This window comes from Candoia aspera, chromosome 10 (genome assembly GCF_035149785.1).
Source record: "Candoia aspera isolate rCanAsp1 chromosome 10, rCanAsp1.hap2, whole genome shotgun sequence".
In the NCBI taxonomy this organism is placed as follows: domain Eukaryota; kingdom Metazoa; phylum Chordata; class Lepidosauria; order Squamata; family Boidae; genus Candoia; species Candoia aspera.
The window spans coordinates 12,713,597-12,734,995 of record NC_086162.1 but is presented as its reverse complement, the minus strand read 5'-3'; the positions used below and the strand labels follow the sequence as shown (position 1 = coordinate 12,734,995).

General features: G+C 43.2%; 1 protein-coding gene across 1 annotated transcript; it reads right to left on the bottom strand.

Moving 5' to 3' along the window:
• Nucleotides 1–5,803: 5,803 nt before the first annotated feature.
• LOC134503489 (digestive cysteine proteinase 2-like) lies at nt 5,804–16,292 on the bottom strand. Its single transcript, XM_063312289.1, has 11 exons — nt 16,289–16,292; nt 15,826–15,897; nt 15,601–15,693; nt 14,729–14,901; nt 13,895–14,135; nt 12,355–12,556; nt 11,410–11,603; nt 10,434–10,525; nt 9,532–9,693; nt 7,382–7,571; nt 5,804–6,288 (listed from the first exon to the last, which is right to left on the bottom strand). The coding sequence occupies exons 1-11, from the start codon at nt 16,290–16,292 to the stop codon at nt 6,101–6,103; spliced, it is 1,611 nt and encodes a 536-aa protein (XP_063168359.1). The 3' UTR covers nt 5,804–6,100.
• Nucleotides 16,293–21,399: the final 5,107 nt, after the last annotated feature.

Below are 21,399 nucleotides of genomic sequence, written 5' to 3'. Positions count from 1 at the left end.
AGAGGCCCACAGTTCACTTCCAGGTTCTGGAGGGCCCTTTTCCAGTCATTAGGGGTCCAGATCCACCTGTCATCAGCGCATCACCCTGCCAGTAATGGGCAGGCCGAAAAAATTAACCAGTGGTTACAGCAGTATCTCAGGTGTTACACCACGTATCGGCAAGACAATTGGCCAGCCCTGCTCCCCATGGCAGAATTTACTTATAACAACTCTGTGCAATCCTCTACCCAGATGTCTCCGTTCCAAGCACTCTACGGGGTTAACCCTCAGGTGTTGCCCACCTCCTCCCAGCAGGGAACTGTTCCAGCCGCAGCTGATTTTCTTAAAGAGCAACAAGCCGCACAGGAGTTGTTAAAGGAGCAGCTGAACAGGGCAAAGAGTGCTTACAAAAGGGCGGCAGATGCTCACAGGCAGGAGGGGCCAGCGATTGCAGTAGGAGACAAAGTGTGGCTCTCTACCAAGTTTTTGATCTCTACCAGACCCTCCAAGAAATTAGACTCTAAGTTTGTTGGCCCTTTCACTGTGGTGCAGCAGATAAATCCAGTAGCTTATCGTTTACAGCTCCCACCATCCATGAAGATCCATCCAGTGTTTCAGAGCGCCTTGCTAGCCAAAGACCCTCCCCCAAGTGCCTTGCGATTGCAACTGCCCCCCCCCACCTCCAGTAATTGTGGAGGGGGAGGAGGAATACGAAGTGGAAGAGATTCTCGACTCTAGGAGGAGGGGAAGGGGCATCCAATATTTCATACACTGGAAAGGGTACCCTGAGGAGGAGCGCACGTGGGAGAATGCCAGAGATGTACATGCTCCAGCACTGGTTCATCGATTCCATCAGCTTTTCCCTCACAAACCCAAGCCTCGCATTTTACCCGAGATTCCTCTTTCGCCTGAGCAGGCCGAAGAAGCCCAAGCTGAGGAGTTTGTGAGTGTGTATTTCCCCCTGCCCCCGCCTGAAGCCTCGACTCCAGTTACAGAGGAGCCGGGTGAACCACAGCCCTCAACCTCGGGCTTGCATTTCCCAGGGGGGAGGGGGGCTGACCCTGCTAACTCTCTAGATGTTTTTCAGCAGCAGCCACCTGGCCCGGAGGCGTTATCGGATTGGGAGGGCAGCACCGCTTTGTCCGTGGAGGAGTTGTCCTTTGAAGAATTGCCTTCTTTGCCCAGTTCTCATGGGACTTTACAAGCAGACAACATATCTTATCAAGACTCTGGAGGGGAGGGGGCTGAAATGGAATATCAATCTGGAGGGGAGGGTGATGTCATGAGTAAGGATGGCGAGCAGGGGGCTCCCACCCAGACTGTCAAGCGCATGCGTAGCACTGAGGAACTGTTCAGCCATTCAAAGAGACACAGATCGGGACCGCCTTAACCTTTGGGGTTTATATGGCTGGGTTTTTCCCACGCTTCCTCAGTTTGTTAGGATTCTTGTTAAGTACTACTAATAAATATTAGAGACCAAGTCATTGTCTCAGTGTGTTTCCTGGTAATCAGGACAGCTCGGATACAATCCAAAAAACGATAGAATGATCTCAGTTCGAATTCAGGGCAAGCCATCTAACATCACAGTGATCCAAATATACGCCCCAACCACAGATGCTGAAGAAGCGGAAGTAGAGCAGTTCTATGAGGATCTGCAGCACCTACTGGACAACACGCCTAAAAGAGACGTTATTTTCATCACAGGAGACTGGAATGCTAAGGTGGGCAGTCAAATGACACCTGGAATTACAGGTAAGCAATTACAGGCCTGGGAGAACAAAATGAAGCAGGACATAGGCTGATAGAATTTTGCCAAGACAACTCACTCTGCATAACAAACACTCTCTTCCAACAACCTAAGAGACGGCTTTATACATGGACTTCACCAGATGGACAACACCGAAATCAGATTGACTACATCCTTTGCAGCCAAAGGTGGCGGACATCTATACAGTCGGTAAAAACAAGACCCAGAGCTGACTGTAGTTCCGATCACGAACTTCTTCTTGCACAATTTAGGATCAGACTAAAGAGATTAGGGAAGACCCACAGATCAGCTAGATGTGAGCTCACTAATATTCCTAAGGAATATGCAGTGGAGGTGAAGAATAGATTTAAGGGACTGGACTTAGTAGATAGGGTCCCGGAAGAACTATGGACAGAAGTTCGCAACATTGTCCAGGAGGCGGCAACAAAATACATCCCAAAGAAAGAGAAAACCAAGAAGGCAAAATGGCTGTCTGCTGAGACACTAGAAGTAGCCCAAGAAAGAAGGAAAGCAAAAGGCAACAGTGATAGGGGGAGATATGCCCAATTAAATGCAAAATCCCAGAGGTTAGCCAGAAGAGATAAGGAATTATTTTTAAACAAGCAATGCACGGAAGTGGAAGAAGACAATAGAATAGGAAGGACAAGAGACCTCTTCCAGAAAATTAGAAACATCGGAGGTAAATTCCAGGCAAAAATGGGCATGATCAAAAACAAAGATGGCAAGGACTTAACAGAAGAAGAAGAGATCAAGAAAAGGTGGCAAGAATATATGGAAGACCTGTATAGGAAGGATAACAGTATTGGGGATAGCTTTGACTGTGGTCAGTGAGCTAGAGCCAGACATCCTGAAGAGTGAGGTTGAATGGGCCTTAAGAAGCATTGCTAATAACAAGGCAGCAGGAGATGATGGCATCCCAGCTGAACTGTTCAAAATCTTGCAAGATGATGCTGTCAAGGTAATGCATGCTATATGCCAGCAAATTTGGAAAACACAAGAATGGCCATCAGATTGGAAAAAATCAACTTATAGCCCCATACCAAAAAAGGGAAACACTAAAGAATGTTCAAACTATCGAACAGTGGCACTCATTTCACATGCCAGTAAGGCAATGCTCAAGATCCTGCAAGGTAGACTTCAGCAATTCATGGAGCAAGAATTGCCAGATGTACAAGCTGGGTTTAGAAAAGGCAGAGGAACTAGGGACCGAATTGCCAATATCCGCTGGATAATGGAAAAAGCCAGGGAGTTTCAGAAAAACATCTATTTCTGTTTTATTGACTATTCTAAAGCCTTTGACTGTGTGGACCATAACAAATTGTGGCAAGTTCTTAGTGGTATGTGGATACCAACTCATCTTGTCTGCCTCCTGAGGAAATTGTATAACGACCAAGTAGCAACAGTAAGAACAGACCACAGAACAACAGACTGGTTTAAGATTGGGAAAGGAGTACAGCAGGGCTGCATACTCTCACCCTACCTATTCAACTGGTATGCAGAACACATCATGCAACATGCTGGGCTTGAGGAAACCAAGGCTGGAGTTAAAATCGCTGGAGGAAACATTAACAATCTCAGATATGCAGATGATACCACTTTGATGGCTGAAAGCGAAGAGGAGCTGAGGAGCCTTATGATGAAGGTGAAAGAAGAAAGTGCAAAAGCTGGCTTGCAGCTAAACCTCAAAAAAACCAAGATTATGGCAACCAGCTTGATTGATAACTGGCAAATAGAGGGAGAAAATGTAGAAGCAGTGAAAGACTTTGTATTTCTAGGTGTGAAGATTACTGCAGATGCTGACTGCAGTCAGGAAATCAGAAGACGCTTAATCCTTGGGAGAAGAGCAATGACAAATCTTGATAAAATAGTTAAGAGCAGAGACATCACACTGACAACAAAGGTCTGCATAGTTAAAGCAATGGTGTTCCCTGTAGTAACATATGGCTGCGAGAGCTGGACCATAAGGAAGGCTGAGAGAAGTAAGATAGATGCTTTGGAACTGTGGTGTTGGAGGAAAATTCTGAGAGTGCCTTGGACTGCCAGAAGATCAAACCAGTCCATCCTCCAGGAAATAAAGCCAGACTGCTCACTTGAGGGAATGGTATTAAAGGCAAAACTGAAATACTTTGGCCACATAATGAGAAGACACGACACCCTGGAAAAGATGCTGATGCTAGGGAGAGTGGAAGGCAAAAGGAAGAGGGGCTGACCAAGGGCAAGATGGATGGATGATATTCTAGAGGTGATGGACTCGTCCCTGGGGGAGCTGGGGGTGTTGACGACCGACAGGAAGCTCTGGTGTGGGCTGGTCCATGAAGTCACGAAGAGTCGGAAGCAACTAAATGAATAAACAACAACAAATACATCTACATACATACTGCAAACATCTGGAGGGAGAAAGCATTTTTATGGGCAACGGCAGCCTCTCTGGGACATTTGTACAGTGTGCAGGAATATGGGGGAAGTGGTCACACCCCTCAGCTTCATCCCTGTTTGTATCTTGTTAATAACATCTGAGTATGGCTAATATCAGGGATGTGGTGGCGCTGCGGGTTAAACCGCTGAGCTGCTGAGCTTGCCGATCAGAAGGTTGGCGGTTCGAATCCACGTGACGGGGTGAGCTCCCGTTGCTAGTCCCAGCTCCTGCCAACCTAGCAGTTCGAAAACATGCAAATCTGAGTAGATTAATAGGTACCGCTTCGGTAGGCAGGTAACGGCATTCCAGTTAGTCATGCCGGCCACATGACCACGGAAGTGTCTACGGACAAACGCCGGCTCTTCGGCTTTGAAACGGAGATGAGCACCGTCCCCTAGAGTCGGACACGACTGGACTTAATGTCAAGGGAAACCTTTACCTTTACTATGGCTAATATCAGCTCAAGACAGAATGCATCTACTGGGATAAGCATTCTACCTACTGGGTATACATGTTAAAGAAAGAGATACTAGTTTTAGTTTATGGCTAGAGAAAGCAATCTGTGTGTTTGGCTTTTATGCAGCCAGCCTGCCCAGCAAGTAACTTCTGCTGCTTCTCCCAAGCCGTTCTCTAAAGTCCAGCAATGGAAATAAACTGAGCCAAGAATGATTTGTCCTGACTGCCATCTTGCACTTCTGCTCAGAGCCTGTTACCCTTTTAAGCCAGGAACATCTTGACCCTTCAAATACATTCTGTCATGGAAACAGGGAAAACCAAGTGATGCTGAAATCAGACAACTTGTACAATATCAGCAGCTCCCCAGGCCGACTTCTCAACATGGAAAAAGTAAAGGGAAGTTGATTTAACCTACATGGCTACAGGATCTCCTATAAGTCCCTTATCAATGCTTCCTTGATCAAGGGTACCACAGCTGAATTGATTGAATAATAATAAGTTACCATCAAACAAACAGCACTGTCTATATTCAACAATCCTAAATTTTGGGGTTGTACAAGCAATTTGGCTAAAGTGTAGTTGGCTACTTTGTCACCTACCATGTCATTTGAACGTAGTCACTGTTTATCGCAAGACGTAAATTCATCCAGAAAGTCCAGATGTTAAGGACAAACTTTTTGATCTTTTCTGAGCTATAGATTTCTTAGTAGATGGAAAACGTATCAGCCATGCACAGCAGGCTTTTTAAAAATTTATTGGCTTCACATATTACACGAACCATTATTTGTTTTAGCTGTGGTTTATAAATATGTCGTAATTGGCTAAGTTTGCAACAGATGCTACACCACCATAAACCACAGTTTGCAAACCACAATGGCGGGGCTAACACAACATGTGCAGCAAAATAGGTAAATCCATTTAATAGAACTTGTATAGAACCTCCTGGTTGTTTTCATTAAAATTCAGAGGTACTAAGAAAAATAAAGCTTCTGCATGCTAGACGTGATTGGGAATTATCAGCTTTTTGCATAGTAGCCACTTATATCTTACAATCTTACTCAGGAATCAGCAGCAGTGTAAATAACTCAATTCCATCCACACGCATTGGTTTGCCACATGTAATTTATTCTGTTCTCGGAAATGGAATTTATGGTGGTGTAATATGTTTTTCCCTCCCATTTTCTGTCCCTGCCAATCAAGGGAAAGGATGCTGTGCAGTGGTCAGAGCAGTTGTATTACCCAGATTCAAAAAGCTAGGGGAAAGGGTGGATTAAGATAAGTGCGCACACACAGACATTCAGTCTTCACCTTCCTCCCTGCAATACAATAGCATTTTGCAGCGTGGATGCTTCTGTTGCACTCACATTTAGGTGGCTCAGCTGAGTGACCTGTAAAATGGGGACCTTCTGCTACGGAGCTTTCTAATACAATACAACCAGATGTCTTTTGGTGAACATCTTCTTGGTTGACAGCCTTCACTGTTAGGCCAGGATTGGATAGGTGGCACTAGTAGTCACCCCACAGTCGTTCTTCTCCATGGACATGAGGATATAGCCATCATTGCCCCAATATGTTGACCAGGAGTTCTTGATGAGCCAGTAGGGTTCCCCTTGGAGGTCTCCATACCCTACAGCTAGGACAGCATGATCTAACTCCATGCTTTCATTTCCTAGAAGAAAAGGTAGAACAATTAACTCATCATCTCCTTCTACAACTCACATCGATGAAGAAACTGGACTGTTTTAAAGGTACTTCTGATTCTTTCCAGAGAGGTAGATCTCATTCTCTCTGTTATTGCTCTTCTGCTCTAAGTTGCAAGTTCCTAGCTCAGCACACAAATACTCAAGCCTGCCTTCCACCACCTTGATCCTTTCAGGAAGATTCCAGTTTGGTTTGAATGCAGTGATGCAGTTTAAATGAATCTTGTAGCTTCATGAGATACAAGTGTTGATGTTCACCACACGTTCTGAATTAATACGTTCCAGTGTGGTGAGTCATACTGAAATGTTTAATTCTGGGGGGAGGAAGGAAATATAATGATGACTCCAAATAGGACTTCCTCATAATTTGGAAGCCCCTAATGTAGTGTTTGTGGGATCCTCTTATAACACCCATCCAAACTTTCTGAAATATTTTTAAAATGGAAATGAGGGAAGGGAAGTTAGCATGCTGAAATGTGCCAGTCTCTGGAATCATTTTTACTTCCGAGAATTTCTGGGTCCACATAGGCCCAATAGGTATTTTTAGAAAATAAAAATGGTGGGTGGCTAGAGCCCATGACTATCTTTTTTCTAGAAGATTGCCTACCTGCCCAGAGAATAACAAGGGTGAACTGAAGGTGATGATGCCAGGGAATGCTCTAGAGCAGTGTTTCTCAACCTTGGCAACATTAAGGTGTGTGGACTTCAACTCCCAGAATTCCCCAGCCATCATGTAAGGAGCATTCACATCATTGTGCCTGTTAGTAAATTGTATGGATGGCCACACCCGGGTGGCTACCATTTTGTCCATGCACAACTCTTTGTATGGGAGCCCTTTTCTAAACAGAAGGCAGCTCTTTTTCAGGGCAGCCATTCACACAGCATGCTTATGAGATACTCTCAAAATTCCAGATGTGCCCACCAGCACAAAAGAAATTGAGAATCCCTGTCCCTAAGAAAAGAGAGGAAAAAATAGTTCAAGTGGTTGCTCCAATAGATTTGCTACCTCCAGATCCCCACTTGGGAAAGAGACCTTGAACCAAGAGGTGAAAGAAAACTCACCACAGTTAGGCTCATAGTAGATGCCATTGGAGTAGAAGGCAAAGGACTTGTGGGAGGCATCAATGTTCACTGCAACAGGGCCATGCTTGTACAGAGCAGCTTTAAGGTCAGTGATATTCTGGGAGGCAACTATGACATACCCAGAGACCGGTGCCATCAGCTCTGATTGCTTGTAGCGACAGTAGCCATTCTGTAGAGGGGAATAGACAACGCATCCCTGTTTTCACTTCACAGAAACTATAGCAGTCTCAACCACTAACATGTAATTTGGTTATCAGCCTAGAAAGCTGTCTTCTAACAAATCAGATCATTTATCCATATAGCTCAGAGGTCCCCAAACTCTTCAGCTCATCGACCCCTTCATGAAGTTTCAGATTGTTCATTGACCCCCAAAACATTTATTATATGAAAATAATTTAATAAATACTACTTTAACTAATAGTACTATGAAAAATAATAACAACAACATCAATCCCTTGGATAGTCCCATCAACCTCTGGGGGTTGATATTGACCACTTTGGGGAACCCTGATCTAGCTCCATTCTGTCAACACTGACTACCAGCAGCTCTTCAGGATTTCAACAGTCTCAACCTGGAGGCAGCAAGAATTAAAACCTAAAACTTTTCTGCACACAAAGCAAAGCTCTATCCCCAAATTATTGCTTTTCTGATAAGTAAACTTTCACAATATTCTTATCAATGAGGAATAATATAAGTGAAGGCACTTGGGGTAGATATACCAAGCCGCCCAGAGTCCTTCCTTAGGGGGGAGATGGATGGTGATAAAATTTGACAAATAAATAAATAAATAAAATATTTCACATTCCATCCTTGTTTTCAGACAATTTATGCAAATTGAACAAAGTTGGGTGTTTAGTACAAAATTAAGAAAAGAGATGATTTGGCAGGATCGGGCTGCAGTCCACATCTTAAAGATCATGGGTGGCCTTTGTATTTTGAGAAGGAAGCTTTTAGCTCTTATGAATGCAAAGTTGTGCCTGGAAGGCAGAGCAACCAGAATAAATCTAGGCCTGGCATGAGATCCATAGTTACATTTATTGGGCATATTTTGGAGATTTTGTCCTGCTTGTGAGTGACCCATAGCATCTAGCTGACCCCTGCAGGAATCAGGATAACAGAATAGATGGGACTTTAGTGTGATAAAATTAGCTTTATGTTCAAACTCAAATAACAGCTACTCTGCAGCACAGCCATTGAAATACTGAGTTTGACAATCCCAGGGATATACAGATTAAAATGTAACACTTAAAAACAAGCAGTGTGTTTAGTTCTTGCCCAACCTTTTTTTGAAAAAAAAATCTGTTCAATCTTGTCCAATTCTCGGAGACTGCCTGGACAAGTCCCTGCAGTTTTCTTGGCAAGCTTTTTCAGAAGTGGTTTGCCATTGTCTCCTTCCTAGGACTGAAAGAAAGTGATTGGCCGAACCCTAACCATAATAAAATCATTTCTTCTAATCATGGAGGGGAGGGTTACACACATTTATTACCATTTTAGAGTCTTTGAGGTACCAGAAAGTTTGAAAACCTTTGTCTTATGGTATCAACAGCAAGAAGCAGGGGCATCTGCAGGAGGGGTCAAAAAAGCCAAAATGATGGTTACAATCATGCAGTTTGAAGCCTTGCCCTTTTTCTACATGTGCCAAAATGCACATTAAAAGGGGCAAGGGCTTCAGTCACATAACCCTGGCTACCATGTTGACCTTTCTTAGCTCACATGCAGATGCCTCTAGTTACAACAGTCTATTATCTTTTCTTTAAATTCCCCAAAATTTGAGAAAGAGGGAAGCAGCGGACATACTTTCACCTGTTTGAAATATATATTGATGTAAGTAGTTATAAAAAGGAAACCACGATGCTGAGAGCTGAACTGTAATTTGAAGCCAGGTTTTCCAGACCTTCAGCCTGAGCCAAAAGGGGGAAACATATAACTGGATAAATTAGTCCTCCCTAGCTTGACATGCTCAGGTGTGTGTAGACTACATTTTTAGTTGACGTTCCAAGACTTCAACTAGAATTGTAGTCTAACACATCTTAGAGGGCACCAGGACAGCCCAGGTTGAGGAAGACTGGGAGAAACATCTGACCTGAAGAATAAAGGAAGGGCATCAATGAAACTGCCCTAGACTTACCTGACCCATGTACGGCCCATAGGTCTCAGCACTGGCAATCCCTCCATGCTTCATAATCCACTCATATGCACGTGGTTCCTGGCCTCCATCACAAGCACGGTTTCCAAAACCCCAGGAACAATCAATCAAGATTTGCTGAGACAGTGGGGTGAGCACTCCTGTCTGCGTGGAAAGAACAAAAGAGAACTTTTCTCTGGTTAGAAACCAACCATTCTAAAGGCAGTGCCACGCCACAACCACAACCCCCACTTCCAACCTCAAGTCCCACCATGAAGTTCACTGATGATCATCTTCATAGCAGCCAACCGCCAAAAGAGCCAGACAGAGGGGTGAGGTGAGACATTCTACCAACGGAAGCGACGAACTGCCCAGAAGCTCTGCAGAGTTGCAGTGCAATGGGAGGAAAGAGGAAATATGTGCTGCTGCTTCTACACCAGAGCTAAGAATAAATCCCCTTGGTCTTAGCTTTATTCCCCAAAGCATGCAACCAGCTAAACCAAGAATGTGATTTGCTAGCTTGTGGCTTAGTGTGGTTAGTGACCCCTACCAATTATGGCCTCCAGTAACCCATGCTTAAGCAAACCATGGCTTAGCATTTTGTGTGAACATAATCCATCTGTGTTCCTTGGCTAGTGGGAGGCCTTTCTATAACGTATGCTTCACCCACAGCTTTGTTTGCAACTGGCAGAGCCATACTTTCAAAATAGGAAGATGTTGTTTTGCTTCAGGCCAGCATCCTGTTTTGTTTTTTTTAATATTGTCTTTTAAAAACTAAGGAATAGAAAAACTAAGTGCAGCTGTAGGATGGGGTTTGTGGTTCTCAGAGATCAGCTGGCATTATAGGGAGATGCCAGAATTCAAGCTGCCACTGCCAGCAATCCATCAACCATTGGGACTCTCACCTTGAGAAAGAGGGCCCCCTCCAGAGCTCCCGTTGTGGCAAAGCTCCAGCAGGATCCACACACTGCCTGGTCTTTAACCGGTGTCACTGCCCCTTTATTGAGGAGGAGAGGGAAGGACCATCACAATAACATTAAGGAACCATCAGCATTCCAAGTAATGCAGTACAGTATGCAAAAAGCATTTTGGAGCATGGACAGATTAAAGGGAAATTCTCTGGGCTGAAACCTAAGCAAGAGTGTGGATTTTAATGGGCTGAAATCCAGAATGAGGACTTGGATAGAATACTTGTGGTCTGCGGAGGATCTGAATTCTGTTCCCCTGATGGAAGCAGAACTTCAGTTTCAGAGGGAGAAATCTGATGTGACAAATCCTCTTTTTGTTGGAATTGTCAGGGATCAACTCAGCATTGTCTCATAGGTATAAAGGGGTTGCTTTAGCAAAATTGCATCTCTATTATGCTTGTGGGATGTCACGTGGGTCACCTGATTTCCACTTCCTCCTTCTTTTTGGGCTTGGGGATTAACAGTCTCCATTACCCTTCTGGCACAAATGCAAGCAAGAGGTGCTGCAGGAATGCAGCCCTCCCCCAACCATCCTCTGCTACCAAGAACCAGTGATGATTAAGTGCTTTCAACCATGAACCTGCCTGTATCCAGATCTACTGAATAAAAGTAAGCTATCTCTATTTTTCTTCATCCAACTACAGTGTGAAGACTGAACTTATATCTGAATGTAATTAAGCTTAATGTGCAAGTTCTCTTTTGGTCCATGCTTCTACTCTGCAAGATTGCTGTTAGCTGCTTGGAGTTCTTTTATTAACCTTTAAAAACTCCATCACTTTTGCTCCCACCTGCAGTTTCTAAGATACTTTCTTCAAACAGCCAAGGAAGCCCCCAAAGAAAAAGGTGCTGTTGCTTTGTTAGTTGTTCCTGTTGAGCCTGAGCTGAGCAAAAGACACATAGGTGTCACAGTTACCAAAAAGCCTCCAGTCTAAGCTCCCCGGCAAGGTGAGGCCATTATAGCTTTCAGATGGGAAGGGCCACCCTTTACTGGGTTCGTCAGTCCGTAGCCTCCCCCTCATCACGGCCATCTCTTCTGGACTTTGATCTGCCAAGTGGTTCACTGCCAGTTTGAAGGAGAGGTTGGCCCGGTTCTTGGAGTGGATATACCTGGAAGGACATGGAGGAGGAGATGATGATGCATTCTCATTTGAAGAAGGAACAGGGTGGACTATTGTCTGGACTGGACACACTTAGCTCGCTATCATTCTTACTTTCAGTAAAAACCTGCAGAACCTTTTTAATGGTGGTGGATGGTAGAAGTACTAGCTCTAACTTTATTGTAAGGTTACATTAACAGAATCTTGCAAGTCTGAAAGTACATCTCTCCCCCTTGCCTTTACAGTCCGAGAAATTAGGGAGGGTCCCTTCTGAGACATTTTCCATACCCCCATTCCCTCTGTGGACTTAGCTGCCTCTTATCTGACTATTGCCTAGTCTGCAGCTTTTCCACCTGTCTCCCAAGGTCATCCCCACATACATTACACTCCCCTTTTACAGTGCTTAGGGTTGGGGACTTCCTCTGATCATGCTTGCTGAAAACTGATGGTAGAGTTTCCTATGGTTTTGAGCCGGGAAAGACACACAAGCATTAGTGCAAGACCTAAAATAGGCATATCAGAGTTAAATAAACTCCCCAATAAAAAAAGAAGAAGCTCTGCCCGTCTGTTGAAATAGCCCCAATCACTTTGTAGCCCTCAACGTTTTCTCAAAATATTAAGTTTGGATCTTGACCAGCAAAAGGTTGCTCCTTCCTCCATTACTGTAAAGCCTGCTTGGTGGTCAAGTAGCAGAACCTGGAGAATTCTGGAGTTCTAGGCAATTAAGCTTTCCTATTCCATGTCTCTGCTGGTTCCTCTACCTCATGTTGTGGATGAAATTGTGTCGCCGGTGTTCTATCTCTTTTTTGCTCTTGTAGACCTTTCTGAATTTTTTCTTGTAGTGATGGAACAGATGCTCATGGTCTTGGCTGACTTCTCCAGTTCTCCCAACAAATTCCTGCATTGGATTGGCCAAGATCCTGTGCTCTGGTCCTACTTTTGGCCAGTGTGTACACTTGATATCTATGAGAAGGAAATCAGCAAATCAGTCAAGTAAAAACTCTTCTTGAGTTCTCTGTTGCCTGCTGTGTGCCCTGTGGAGAAGACCAATATTAACAACAAATTGTTTCAAGTTATTTTACTTAGTAGGACATCGTGATTTCATTTTGGCATTGGTATAAACTGGTCATTGAGGAGGGGGAGGGGGAAGGCCTGGAACATGAATCACATGCACTTGGCAAAGTCTTGAGAGTATTGGGCTTGGACGTCAATTTAAGAGGTCAAGCTGTAAGGCCATCTGCTAGGTGGGTTTTGCATAATTGCTCTTCCTAACACATTCTTTCCTAAGCTAAGTGCTTTCCAAATGTGAGGATGTCAACTCCCAGAATTCTGAGCAACGACCACTGACAAGAAAATTCTGAGAATGCACATTTAGAGAGCATTAGCTTGGGGAAGACCATTTTAACCCCTGCAAAACCTACACATTTGTAAGCTATTGATTTATGAAGATGCCATTCATCTCCAGGGTTCTTTTCTCCATCTGATCCTGAAGTTTCCACCTTTGGGAAAAGAAGAGCATTTAAAAAAAAATTGAGAAGGAATTGTCTTTACTGATACTCATAGGTAAAGGTAAAGGTTTCCCTTGACATGAAGTCCAGCTGTGTCCGACTCTAGGGGGCGGTGCTCATCTCCGTTTCAAAGCCGAAGAGCCGGCGTTTGTCCACAGACACTTCCGTGGTCATGTGGTCAGCACGACTAAATGGAACGCCGTTACCTGCCTGCCGAAGCAGTACCTATTAATCTACTCACATTTGCATGTTTTCGAACTGCTAGGTTGGCAGGAGCTGGGACTAGCAACGGGAGCTCACCCCGCCACGCGGATTCGAACCACCGACCTTCCGATTGGCAAGCTCAGCAGCTCAGTGGTTTAACCCGCAGCGCCACCGCGTCCCTTTAATACTCATACAAGTATTTTAATTAACAGGGTGCTATAAGGAGGGTGGAATATTTCTCCTGGGTTACATATTTTGAAATCCCACAATATTTTTATATTGACCAGGCTAATTGGGGCTAAAGGGAGATGATTTAAAAAAACATCTGGAAAGTAGCAAGTAACATCCCTTTGGGTAAGACATTATTACAACTACAATACAAATCCCTTTTAAGTAGATTTTGCCAGTTTATCCTAATCTGGTACCCTCCAGGCATGCTGGGATTTCAGCTTTCAGAATTCCCATTCACCTGGAGACAACTAGTTTGGGGGAAGCTGACTAGATTAGAAGAAGTTGACCAATACAGTAGATCAGTAGGATAGGTCCAGATAGTCCCAATATTCCAGAAAATGTTTTTGTCCATACTTACTGGGAGGGAGATTGAAGATGCTGGGTGAGAAAGTGTGGGAGTAGCTGATATAATCTATCTCATACTTGTCATAGTGGGAACCCAGCAGAGTGTTGAAGCCTTTCATTTCATAATGCACTGGCAGAGGCCCATAGGAACCATCTGCCAACCACATCTTGTAGGTGTTCTTCTTCTTATCCCAATAGGATACACTCTCCAAGACTGTGCAGTACTGTCCATTGTAAAGCTCCTGCCGTACAGGCTAGTGGGCAAGAGAGCAGAACAGAGGCAAGATTTGCCAACATTAATGGAAGTTGCTAATGCTGCACGCTGCTGTTTTGCAACAGTGTCGAAAGCTGATTTACTCTATACACTGGATGTGGCTTTGTACTGAAGATTTTCAGTGTAATCTATGGACAACTACACAGAAATAGGTTACACTGACTTCTGTCTGGCAAACTCCAAACTGGACAGGTGTAGACAATGCAGCCTTAATTCATGTTTTTTTTAAAAAAACTTTTAAGAAGTTGCCTCCAGTTAAATGAGACAGCAGACACACACATGCACATACCCCACCCAGGCTTATCTGAAATGTCATAATAGGAAACACGTTCACCCTTCCCTCCCATTCAGGGAAATGTCTCAGTTAAGATGACAGTGTTCTCATAGTTCATTGACAAACTACATGGTAGCCATCCTGTGCAGGTGGACACTGAGCTAGTAGAACATAGAAGCAGATCAAGAGCTCTGGTCCATGATTTTTGGTGCATGCCTGAATTATAAATAACTTAATTCATGTTGGATGTGATGCATGAATTGAATGCCCAGAGATAAGAAGATGGCCAAAATGCTCACCTGGAAGTCTGTTAAGTTAGGAAAAACACTTTGAGGCATAATGGGATTCTCAGACGTTCCATTGATCTGAAAGCATTCCTTAATGTTGACCTCTGTTTCAGTGGTTTCTGGGGTTATCTTGAAGCTGGCTCCAAAAGGTTTTACGTAGCCTAACTGGTAAGTGATAACTTGGCCTGGAGCAAAGGGAAAAGCAGAATTACACCAAATACTTGATTGCCTCTGACAGTATGGCCCCTTCTTATTTCATTAGGATAACTGTTGCTGGCTCTAGTGCCCTCTAGGTGTGCTGGGACTGCAACTCCCAACATTTCCAGCAGAAGACTTTTGCCTGCCAGAGTGTGTTAGTGTAGACTGTGCATTCAAATGCTCTCTATAAGACAATGTATGTGGCATGTATGTGAGTAGAACAGATGGGGAGGAAAAATAGGTCAAAGGTAGAGTACATGCTTTCAAGAAGGGCCCAGGGTCAGAGTCTGGGAGCTGACCCACATCACAGAGTTTCAGTAAAAAACTAAAAAATAAGGGGATACCCATGTCTAACCACCTTTTTTTCCTTGGAGATAAGGTGGGATATAAAGGAAAAATAATGATGGTGATAATGTAGAAACCTTTATCTGAAAGGAATTGCAGACAAGCTGAGCAAATAATAGGAGTCTTGACCTGCCTCCCCTAACTTAGTACAGTCAAGAAATTGTGGAACTGTAACCAAACACATCTGGGCAGTCCATGGTTAAGAAGTCCAGTTTGTATGGACATGCAGTCTGATCTTTCTTCTATTCCTCCTCCCTGAAGGGCTCTCTACATTCATGGTGAAAATGCAGTGAATGCTTTCACTGGGTGATCCCACCACCCTGGTACCAAACTTGGATTACCATCATAATACTGGATCCGACTTTTTCCTCCAGTCTTGTTAAACCAGGCTTCAAAGGGTTCTTCTATTTCAGCATAAGGCAGTTTCAGGATCCCTGAAAGAAGAGGCAGAAGTACAACACAACAAAAACAGAAATATTGACTGAGTTTCCTTTTATATCAAACCATTCTACCACCAGGTTTCTGCAGACCACTTCTTCCTGAATCATCTAATGGTCCCGCATTACCTGTAACATGATAGACATCCCCAAACATGGAAAGCGTCTGCAACTGGTTGTGTAACTGTGCAGAGTTTACCACTGAAATGCAAAAAAGAGGATAAAGTTAGATTGATATAATCTAACTTATTTCACATGTCTTATGCAAGTACAGAGTTGGACAAGATCAATTTTTCCTAACACTGATACTTTTTTCTAATGGGAGAGATGGGCGATGACAAGCAATATGAACTGGATTTGGACACTGTGAATGTAAACGAGATTTTTCAAAAACTCAGAGACTTAAAGTCTGCCCCAAACTTCTTTCACCACATTTATCCTAATTCTCTGCCACTTTCTCCACTTGTTTATGGAGGAATGCAGTCCTGCTTAGAATAGGATGAATATTGCCCTTCTGAGTAGACAAAATCCACCTCCCTACAGAATCTCCATTTTGTTGGGAATAGAAATGATTTATTGGTCCACTTCCCACCCATTACTGGTCCCAGGCACTAGTTCAGGACTTCCACTTGACTCACTGAATTTAACGGACCCACCCATTTTCTGTTTCAGATCTTAACACAGGATTTCCAGCCTTGTTAGGCATGGGACTGAAGAAATAGTACACCTGTCAATCGTAAGAAATGGAAAAGTAACGAAGAGTCTTGTGGAATCTTAAAAGTTTCACAAGCTTTCAAAATGGATTGTGATCCACAAAAGCTGAAGCGGCAATCAATATGTTGGTTTTTAAGGTGTCACAAAATGCTTTGATGATTTGTCTCAGGAAATTAAGAGAGCTACCTCCCTGAAAACTGAAAGATGAAATAATAATCAGTTAAGACCAGCTTACCAAGGAAACAAGTTGCCCATATTAGCAAGATCAGCTTTTCCATTTCTGTTGCAGGCCAGGCACTCTCCTACTCAGAGGCGCTGTAAGCAGGTGTTGTCTTATAAAGTCAGCAACACTCAGCTAACCAACGGGTAAAACTAGGACCTCCCAAATGGGTGGGATTAGAAATGCAACGGATTGCAAGAATTGGGTGGAAAAGTCTCAGATCCTGATTCTGTACATGTTGGAACCCCTGGCAAGAAACTATGCAATTATATTTCTTAATAGTTGGTTGATTGTGAATTTTCCCCTGGAAGTCAGGACTAGGATAGTGAGCTGAATAGGCAACTCTGAAGCCCATAATATCACCATCAAATGCCTAAGGGCTGTGGAATTACCACATTGAACTGTTCTCTATTCTGGCTGCTCTGCCAGCATCCATCCATCCATCCATCCATCCATCCATCTAGTCCATCCATTTTTTTACCACTCTTCAGCCAAAAAGGTATTCATAGAGTATCTTATAATCATTGTAACCCTTTCCCCTCCCAATCCAAAAGCCATGACATAAAAAAAGGGGGGGGGGGAAACAAGTTTAGCACAATTCTTACCAACCTGTCTCACTTGGCTTTTTTCCAGGAAGGAAGAAAGGACAGGAGGGTGGACTGATGGGCTGCAAAGAAAAATCTCACTATGATTTTTATTTCCAAACGTATCTCAGGACATTCTTAGAAAATAAGCTATATAAATAAAATTATTATAAGGAAATGAACAGTGGGTGGCTGTAGATGAGTATTACGTTTGGAAAAGTGCCAGACTGCCCCCTCCCACCCATAAAAGGCAAGCTGAGAATTGTGCTAAAGCGAGAAAGAAGAATCCCTGCATTTATGGAAGTTGAACTGCGATATTGTGGTTTGAACCTCCTCTTGAATTAGAGTAGAATCATTTGAAAGGTGGATGAAAACAGTCCTCATTGTCCAGCTGCATGATGTCCACGTAAGGCCAAGTCTTTCAGTTCTTGCTGGCTGCAGAGTTTTTTCTGTGCTGAAAGGTCACAGATAAAGCTGTGTTCTTCCAACCATATCATCTGCCTCTGGTGGGAGCACTGCAAAAAGTAAAATGTTTAAGATTTTGTCCAATGTCATCTTCTCCAATTTCTCTTCCACCTCCAAATCTAGCTGGTTTCTATCCCAAGGTTGGAACCAATCTGTACTTATGTCAATATGTTCTTTTGGAAGTCAAAACACACCCAGATATGCCAGCTCTTTCAGACAGAATCTGTATTAACTTGTTAATAAGAATTCTGTTTTGGTTTTAATTTGGCCAATGTTACCTGAGGTTGTTTTAAGAGACAAGTTAGTCTGTAAAGAAAAAATATATTGAGAAATCACAGGTATAAAATTACAGCATTTAATTCTACAGCATTTGTACATATGAAAACTAAATATACAAATCTAAATCAAACATTAAAATATAGTGGCAGATTTTGGAATAAAAAATATTGTCTGAAAAGAAATTAGAGAGACCAGTCAGTCATAAAACAATCCTTTTATTCTTATTGTAAGAGAGCCGGTTTGGCCTAGTGGTTCAGGCACCAGGCTAGAAACCAGGATTTTGTGAGTTCTAGTCCCACCTGAGGCATGAAAGCCAGCTGGGTGACTTTGGGCCAGTCACTGTCTCTCAGCCCAACTCAGTTGTTGTTGTTGTGGGGAAAATAGGAGGAGGAAGATGTATTAGGTATGTTTGCCACCTTGAGTTATTTATAAAAATAAGCGGGATATAAAATAAAATAAATAAATAATGACAATGAAGTCCTATCCAAGTGTACTCAAAAATAAACCCAGGTAAGTCTAAAATGGCTTCTTTCCAAATTTGTTCAGCAAGCCCATATTTATGAAAGTCATTACTTCAAGTATCACAGTAAGAACTCAGCCTATTGGGCCATTGCCAACAAACCATGGCTTAATGAAATTTTTGAGTTAGGTCTCAGAACAAAACATATTTGCTAAATTGATGTTTTCAACATACTGGACAATAATAAATATAACTAATTTTCTATAACTTGCCTGAGGTGGGGCTATCTACATTGTCATCACAATGAATCCATTTTCCTTTTGTTGTTGTTTATTCATTTAGTCGCTTCCGACTCTTCGTGACTTCATGGACCAGCCCGCGCCAGAGCTTCCTGTCGGTCAACACCCCCAGCTCCCCCAGGGACAAGTCCGTCACCTCTAGAATATCATCTATCCATCTTGCCCTTGGTCGGCCCCTCTTCCTTTTGCCAATTACACCTAAATATAATATCCATAAAGATGTATAAACCTGCATCCGAGTGTTCTTACCAATTTGAACCCAACCTGTCATAAACCTGTTGAACAGATATACTGTATATGTTCTTTTAAAAGTAGCCTTCCTAATTTTGTGCCTTCCAGATGTGTTGGGATCACAATGCCTACAATTTCTGGCAGTAGGGATTCTGGAAGTTGTGGGCCCAGTTCGCCTGGAAGATACCAGCTTGGGAAAGGCGGTTCTAAAAGTTTATGGCTATAATTGATTTATACCATCAGCACAGTTTTAGCTGTCAAAGATTTGTCAAATAATCTATTTTTAAGATTATGCATTGACACAATGAGAGCCAGTTTGATGCAGTGGTTAATGCACCAGGCTAGAAACCAGGAGACCATGAATTCTAGTCCTGCCTTAGGCACAAAGCCAGCTGGGTGACCTTGGGCCAGTCCCTCCCTCTCAGTCCTAGGAAGGAGGCACTGGCCAACCACTTCCGAAAAACCTTGCGAAGAAAACTGCAGGGACTTGTTCAGGCAGTTGCCAGGAGTAAAAAAACTGACCTGAAGGCGCACATGCACACATACACACAGACACAAATGGACACAATGGACACCTACTTGAGTTAGGTAGTGAGCAACATCAATGCAGCTGTAATTCTAAGGCAAGGTAGGCTTTAATGTTCTTTTGGTACATGTTTTTCATGATGGTTTCTCAAGCAGTCACGGGAAAGGGCAAGTCTTTCAGCAACTTTTGAGAAACTTTTAGCTCACGTTCTGCCCAGATCTGTGAAAAGCAGCAGGTGCGCTAGTACAGCCACCCTCTGAAAAGTAGAGAGAATAATGTTCAAAGAATCGCAAGGTCAGATGCTGGAAGAAAGAGAAATTAGGCCAAAAGGGAAGTTACCATCAGTCCAAATTTAATTATTGATCAATTGTACCACCAGACATATAGCCATAACATCAACATTCCAGCATCTTTTTGTTGAAGAACTGAACCGAATGGAGGATAAAGGCAGATTGCAACCTCCGTGCAAGGCCAATATTTCCAGTTTTTGCAAGCTTACCAGAAGTGCTTCCTCTTTCATAAAGACCAATGCTTTCTATGAATCCACTAGGTTTTTTTTAAATTTAAAATGTTTTCTTTGATCGATTAACATTGCACTATTTTATTGTCCATTTTTTAAGAGAGTAGAGTGAAGAGGTAGACTGCCTTTTAAAATCCAATAATTAAATTCTCCTTGTGTATTAGTCCTTCAGGCCTTCCTTTCAGCTACACAGCTGACAACCTTGATAAGGACTTTTTGAGCCAGGCTCTCCTGTTGCTTTCCAACTGGTTGCATACCTCTGTTACTGATTTATTTAATTTTTGTTAAGGGCAAAGTCTTCACAGTGACTTCATTAAAACATAAAACAACAGGAGGCTAATTTCACTGTAAAATAAATTCCTCAAAAATAAGCACGAAATCAGTTCAGATTATATTTTGGCATAATAGGAACAAAGAGGAATGAGCAGCTTTTTCCTATTCCTGCAATCAGGAACAGAAATAAACACACCTGGTTTTCATTTGGCAAATTTCTAATAGGTTATCAACTGCAAACCAGGGACCATGGCTTAATGTTAGCCTGGTTCACACATCAAGCCAATTCCTGAAGAGTTTTCTGGGCCATTTTTTTCTGGGTTACTTTCTCACTGGCTTTTAATACCTCTGCCAAGTGTTGGGTATAGAGAGCCAGTGTGGTATAGTGGTGAAGGCACCAGGCTAGAAACCAGGAGACGCCAAGCTCTAGCCCCGCCTTAGGCACAAAGCCAGCTGGGGGACCTTGGGCCAGTCACTCTCTCTCAGCCCTCGGAAGCAGGCAATGGCAAACCACTTCCAAAATCTTGCCAAGAAAGCTGCAGGGACTTGTCCAGGCAGTCACCAGGAGTCAACACTGATTCAAAGGCACATTGCATAAGGGCCAAAGTTGCAAGGTGAGAATCAGTGGAACTCATGGTAGACAGAACAGTTATGTAAACCTTGAGCAGATGTCTGACTCTCAGGGCAGGAAAAGAATAGGCAAAAATCTATTGACTTGAAGAGACAGGAGGAAAAGATGGACAATTCAAACCTTGGCACAGGCAGATTTCTTTCTCTCACATTGATTTCTGTGTTCTGCAATGGGATGGTTTTCTGCATAGATGTGACTTCTAGTATACAAAAAACAACTAGCTGTGTCATGCCCATGAACTTTCTGCTGTAAACTAGTTCCTGAAAATGGGATTAAGTCTCTGGAGAACTGAAATTTATGGCCACAATCAATTCTCTGGGAGTCAGAGGAACAAAGATGCAGTATTCCCACTCCTAGCTGGTAATACTCTACTGGCCCAGGGGTTTATCTCCATCCTGTTGACCCTTGTTGTTGTTGTTTATTCGTTTAGTCGCTTCCGACTCTTCGTGACTTCATGGACCAGCCCACGCCAGAGCTTCCTGTCGGTCGTCAACACCCCCA